General features: G+C 40.1%; 1 protein-coding gene across 6 annotated transcripts in view; it reads left to right on the forward strand.

Annotated features, from left to right (window-relative positions):
- The window catches only part of MDM1 (Mdm1 nuclear protein), a 35,589-nt gene extending 31,561 nt beyond the window's left edge, over window positions 1-4,028 (forward strand). For all 6 annotated transcript variants that reach the window (XM_048835844.2, XM_075124370.1, XM_075124371.1 and 3 more), the window contains 2 exons: window positions 1,027-1,095; window positions 2,875-4,028. In XM_048835844.2, coding sequence (XP_048691801.2) covers window positions 1,027-1,095; window positions 2,875-2,984 — 179 coding nt within the window. In that variant the 3' untranslated portion in view covers window positions 2,985-4,028. The remainder of the gene's footprint in view (window positions 1-1,026; window positions 1,096-2,874) is intronic.
- Window positions 4,029-6,889: the final 2,861 nt, after the last annotated feature.

Here is a 6,889-nt window from a genome sequence, read left to right on the forward strand (position 1 = left end):
GCTCTAACCACATTTGAGCCCAAGCCACCCTTCCATCCTCACACAAATCAGTCCGACTTAGGTCGGCAAGTACTCAGGACCCAGGTCCTAAGGCCCTGCCCTGGGTCCAGTCCTTGTCATGTTGCAGTGTGGATGCAGTTGAAGCCAAAGAGCAGAGTCAGAAGGCCTGCATACCGCAGTATGGATGTGTTAGGACAACTGAGAGACCTGGGTCCAGGCTTACAACGCAGTGTGGACACAAGCACAGGGTTGTAAACACTGAGTCCATAAGCCTGGGTCCCACAGACCCAGGTTTACAATGCAGCGTACACATACCCTGTGTGAACTCTTCATTAGAGGAGCGATTTGAGCCAGAGTGGCTCAGAGTAGTTTTAAACGACAATAGTAGCCATACTATGGTGGCATCTATGTGATAAATAACAAAACCCCTCAAGCACTTAAATGTCAAAGTGAAATTTATATACTTAAATCCCAGTTCCACAAAACTTTAATCACATGCTTAAGGTCCTGCTCTTGAAAAGCACACAAAGTCCTTGCATCTTCAGAGATGGATGAAGTAAGGTAATAGTTCCATTTTACAATGGAGCAAGAGGTAAACAGGTTCAGTGAGTTGCCTAAATCCAGAGAAAAGTCACTTAGAGCTGGGATTAGAACTAGGGCCATATCCTACCTCCAAGTCCTGAATGCAAATCATTAGATCTTATTTCAATGTGTAACTACAGTAACAGCCTCCAAAGATGCTGCCTTGAAAAGTATACAGTCCAATACACTTATTCCATCCTCATCTCAGCACCATTTTCAGGGTACCCTTATAAGAAACTTATTATAATGGAAGTTGTTATTATGGGGATAAGGGAGTCTCAGTCCTGTAACTAGCAAGTATGCAGTATCCTAATTGATAGTTACATTTTTAGAAGTAATGTTCTAAATAGTTTTTGACATGAAGTGTCATCCCATATAGGGTTGTGATGCAGAAACAGCTCTTTTTAATGGTGTAAAAATAACACTTGTGGTCTTTTCTTCTAGGGAACATTGCAAGTCCAAAGATGAGCCATTTCCAGTTACCACTGCAGGAAAGAAACTATAATGATGAAGGTATTTTTCATTCTGAAATATTAAACAGTATGTATCATATGGATGACTTCTGACTTTATCTGCACCCCAAAGGGAGATGGGTGTATACAGGACATAATGCAGCCATCTCATACCTAGACCAGTAAAACCTTTATGCATAACCAGATCATCATGTCATCAAAAGAAATCCAAATATTTTTCTCTGCCCAGTAATCTGAAAAGTTAAGTACAAACCCTATGAACAAACCATGAAATGTCGTTAAAAATGAAACCGTTCATAACTGTGGTTCAGTATGGCTAATATAAATATTTGTTCCAAACTCAGATTTAACTACCCCTTTAGCCCCCCGACATTTTCACAAGCCTTTCTGCTTTCTGGTTCAAGCCTTGACTACATGCAAAGTGCAAAAGTATTATGCCTGAGGGTGCTTTGGTATTTTTAATCCAACTAGATAGAACATAGAAGTATTTGTAATCTTATTGGATATCTTGTCCTCATGAGCATTTGAATACAGGCTCTATGTATTCTCCAAGGGAGCTTTCAAAATTGAGTGTCTATGCCAGGAGACTGCCTCTCTGACCTGATGCACTGCTGTACATCCATAGTGTTATTACAGATTTTGTCACTGCTCTAGCAAAATGGTCACTATCAGGAACAGTCTTAGATTATCAGTTTTCCAGACAAAGAGAACAAATAGTACTGTGACTTTTCAGAAATCAAAGAGAACTTGACACTACACGCCACAATGTGCTGTGTTTTCTGTGACTTTAAATCAGATTGTTTAACATTTAGTACCATCTCTGAAACTTGCCTTAGATCTTTGAAAGCCTTTGGTTAAAACATTCTTAAAATAGGTTCCTAAATTGCACGTACAAAAAAATCCCCTTTATGAGCATACTGCTAATTGTAGCTGTGTATATAAGTATATGGTTGGGATTTCAATGCATTTGTATGCATAACAAATTTGTACACTCAAAATGCCTGCATTTGGGCATAATTGAGTCTATTTATGACAGCTCATGCTTTGTCACTAGTTTTTAGTAACAAAGATGCAGTCTGGTACAGCGCTGTTATCTAAAATGTGTGGTGAGGTTGTGGGATGCTACAGAGTTTCACATACTTTATGCAGATATACAGATGCTTTGCTGAGCAATTTGCACTGCCCACATGCTTTCCAGCCAGCTGCGGTGACTAAAATAAAAAGAATTGCCCTGATCCTCATCTACAACCAAGGAGCACACAATGCATCTCAAGGCCGGGGAGGGTACAGAGGAGCTTTAAGCTGGTCCCCTGGCGTAACTGAGAACAGGTTGAGAACAGCTCTAATTTACACTAGCTGCCATAAGCGCCAAGGAACCATACAGCACCCGGGGATTACTAGAACACACGAACCAAAACCACACCAAATATGCTGGGGAAGGGGAAAAAAGCATAGAAGTTACTATGCCAATTCTGTGCTACTGGAGGATCATTTAATGCTGTAAAGATTGGGCACAATGACTCCAGTTTTCAAAGGAGAGCTCGCTGCTCAACTCCCGTTGCATTTCATTGGGAATTGAGCACCTAATTTAAAAATCCCAGTCAGTATGCTTGTAGCTTTCTAATTAGCTTCCCCTTCAAGAACAAAGCTAACAATTTAGAAATTTGTTTGTATTTGATTTTGTAGCATTCATGGTCATAAGTGGCATAAAAACTTTTGTATTTGAGAAGTCAGCCACAGCTGTCTTAATTGTTTAAAATTTATGTCTGATCTGTGGATTTAGTTATAGATTTGTTTTCCTTGTTGCATGCACTCACAGATGACAGATTGTCCCAGATCTCTGCTCGCTCTGCAGCCTCTAGCTCACTAGCATCTCAGATTCTGGAACGAGCTCAGAAGAGGAAAGAGAATTTCTGGGGCAAGTCGTAGTGTGTTCCACCAGGGAGTCACTGTTTTGTACAATGATGTATTTTTGTTGCAGTTTTGTGGAATTTTTTGGGAAATTTTGTATTTTGGGCCTTTCATGTACTGGTAAGATGGCCTGACCCTGAGAGGTGTCAAACATTTGACACTTCTGTTGAAAGAGATGGGAGCTGTGGGTAGACAGTATGTACTATTTTACAATAGCCTGCTTTTAATCTTTCAGTTACGGCATCTCTTGAAATTGACAGTAATTATTTGTATACAACTTGTATATAGTTTCTAAAGATGTTTTACTACAAGAATATAGTACTCCAAGAACAGTATTATGGGACGATACCATCGTTCACCTAATACTGTACCTCAGACATTTGATTTCAAGCATGGCTGAGTTAGGAGATAGTTATGTTAGGGGTTTGTTCATAATCCTGTATGAATTCTGAATATGTACAGGACGGTGTTGTCATAAAGTCATTTAGCAGTATCTGACCCTACTACCAAAAAAGCAACATTTAATATTTCAACAAATGTGATGTAAAATATGCAACACATGTTGAGGTTTTGGTTAGGACTCTAGGGTTGTTCTAGTTAAAAATAAATAATTTAAAAAACCCACACACTTGTTTCTTGCCTAGAAGACTTTGACAGCTTACTATATGGGATCACTGTTAGCCATGTCTGGAGTATCCATATGGATGGCTGTACTGTTGTCAAGACCAGTTTTTAAATGTTGGTTTTAGATACTAGGGGGTAAACCTTCATTTCAAACATGTATTTAATTACCCTCTCATACTCCTCAATTACCTCTTCTAGTTGTCTGTTTCTGGGTGAGTGAACTACTGTAATGATGGTCACAGCTAAAATTGATGGTGATTTATGCTGATGGCCTATTTTTTTTCTTTTTAATTGACAAAAGCAAGTTACATGAAGTAGGTGAAAATAATTGCTTAGCCATTTAAAAAAATTAAGTTAATGTTTGCTGTTTTTAAATATATTTGTACAATAAAGAATTTGAATTTTGTATACATTTAAAAATAAAAAAAATCAAGTTTGTCTTGTTTCTGTTCAGCTTATTGTGCCCAACATGGGCAGTAGCTTGCCTTCGAGAAGGCCACTGAGAGTCCATCTCAGTGAACCTGTCTCTTCCAACAGACAGAGGCAGCTGGTCAGACAATCTCTGTGGCCTTCTGGAAGACAAGCTGCTGCCCTGGAAGAGTCCAGAACTGCTCTTTATAAAAGCTCAGTTACTCACACTATAGACAAGTTGACATTTGGAATCATTGATTAACTGGATCCAGAGCCAAAGACCATAGTCCAAGTTGAAAGACCAAGGCTTCCTCTGAACTGGGCCCTTACAAACCAGCTTGCTGCTCTATGTTGGTATCAGGAATGAGCTCCTACCACTATAAACAAGATGTAAGAAACTTTTATACAACTGTTAACCCCAGAAGGGGAGGTTGTCTTAAAAAAAAAAAAAAAAAAAGGAAGAAGTAAAGTTTCCTCAGCTGAATGATTTCCTTTAGAAATGTTTACCCTTTCCTATCAAGCTCTTCATGCCCATTTCACAAGGACTCAAATACCATTTAAAATGGTGTTGGTTGAAAATTTTCCAGAGTGTTTTTGATAGAAAACTGGGTTTTCGATAAAGCATATTTTTGTTTTAAAAAATAATTTCCCACCCAGTCTTTCCATTTTTTGCCCAAATGGAATGGCTAGAACCAGAAATACTTATTTGGAAATAGTGCTGTGGTGCCCTAGGGATAGGGCCCTACTCAATTCTCAGTCCATTTTGGTTAATTTCACAGTCACAGGATTTAAAAAAATTTCATTATTTCAGATATTTAAATCTGAAATTTCACAGTGATGTAACTTTAGGGTCCTGACCCAGAATGGGGTTGTGGGGTGTGTCACCATGCCTCTGTGGATCACAACTTAGAATACCAAATTTAGGACAAGCTGCTGGGGAAAAGGGTAGACATACCCCAATACTGGTGGTTATTCTTCCATGAGATGTACCAAACCAGCAACAAAAGTAAACTTCTGTCTCACCACACTGGCTAATAAGAAGTCAGAAATACAGCCTCTTTAGGTATTCCAGGCCTGGATTCAACACCCAGACACGAGACTTCATGATGAGTGGTTATTTAAAACCAGTGTCATCAAACAAAAGGTTCTTTTAATCCCAAAGGACCAGCCATGCACCAAGGTCAATATATAACTCAGATCTTATCCAATAATCACGCTGTTGCCAATCATTTTGTATCTAAAATTTAAAGGTTTATTTATAAAAAGAAAGAAAGGTGCGAGTTAAAATTAAAGGAATCAAATACACACAATAATTGTGAAGTTCTTGGTTCAGGCTTGTAGCGGTGATGGAATAAACTGCTGGCTTGTTAAGTCTCTGGTGGCTTCTAAATCATTGGAAGGTCTTCAGTCCCTTGGTTAGAATGCTCCCATTAGTATACATTCATAGTCCAGAGGTTTGGGCAGGAAAGAGGCAAAATGGAGATGGGCCTTTTATAGCTTCTGTCAAGTGAAGGAAAATTACTGTGGAAAATTACAGGTAACAAGATGGTGCTTGGAGTCACATGGGCAAGTCACATGTCCATGCATGATTTTGCTTAGTCCTAGCAGAGGCCATCACAGGAAAGTCCACTAAGCGTAGATAGGCGTCTTCCATGGTCCATTGTGAGTTAAGTGTTCCTTGATGAGCCTTTAAACTTGAATAGTCCCAAGATGTGCAGGCTAAATACCGTGTGGGGGTTACCACAGGAGCAATCATTTGAAATACAGGTACATAGTCAATCATAACTTCAGATACAAAAATGATACATGCATACAGATAGCATAATCGTACTCAGCAAATCATAACCTTTGTCGACACCTTACTTGACAACCTTTGTACGAAGTTTGTTGCAGTTATATAACTGTGGCAGCAACAATGATCTACCTGGTCATATTTTGTCAGATAAGGTAACGGGGGAGATGCAAGGTTATTGTAGGGAGGTTGCAGTGTTGCCACCCTTACTGCTGCGCTGTTGCTGGCAGCGGCACTGCCTTCAGAGCTGGGCTTCTAGTCATCAGCCGCCGCTCTCCAACTGCTCAGCTCTGAAGGCAGCGCCGTCGCCAGCAACAGCGCAGCAGTAAGGGTGGCCTGGTACGGTATTGCCACCCTTCCTTCTGTGCTGCTGCCTTCAGAGCTGGGCACCTGGCCAGCAGCCGCTGTTCTCTGGCCACCCAGGTCTGAAGGCAGCGCAGAAGTAAGGGTGGCAATACCGCGGCACCCCTGCAACCCTTTTTTGGGTCAGGACCCCCAGTTTGAGAAACTCTGGTCTCCCTCTGTGAAATCTGTATAGTATAGGGTAGAAGCACACAAAAGACCAGATTTCATGGGGGAGACCAGGTTTCACAGTCCATGACGTGTTTTTCACAGCTGTGAATTTGGTAGGCCCTACTTATGGGAGTTGTGGTTCGGTGGCCTCATTTATGCTAATCTTTGGCCTGAGTTTCCCTCACCTATTGCTGCAGATACCTTGAACGATTATGTAATAAGACCTAGTCTACTGGATAAATTCAGTGCGAGGTAATATTAAGGCAGCATTGAACTTCAGATTTTAACACAGCTTTGAAAAATTATACTCCCATTAGCAGCAGGGTTTTTGCAAATGCAAGTAATTCCACTTTGCCAAGTCACTGAGTCACTGCCTTGCAGTCAGAGCAACCACCACACAACAGGAAATACAGAAGTTTCAGTACACCTGACCTAACTTCTCAAGAGTTGTATATATGTAGGTCACTAAGTAGATCAGCAGTATCTCATAATTAGCATGATATAGCTTAGTTTTAATTTCTAAAAATTAAAGGAATCATACATATGGTGGAATAGCTGATAATGGTTTAGAATTTATTTACCA

This window comes from Caretta caretta, chromosome 1, assembly GCF_965140235.1.
Source record: "Caretta caretta isolate rCarCar2 chromosome 1, rCarCar1.hap1, whole genome shotgun sequence".
Lineage (NCBI taxonomy): Eukaryota > Metazoa > Chordata > Testudines > Cheloniidae > Caretta > Caretta caretta.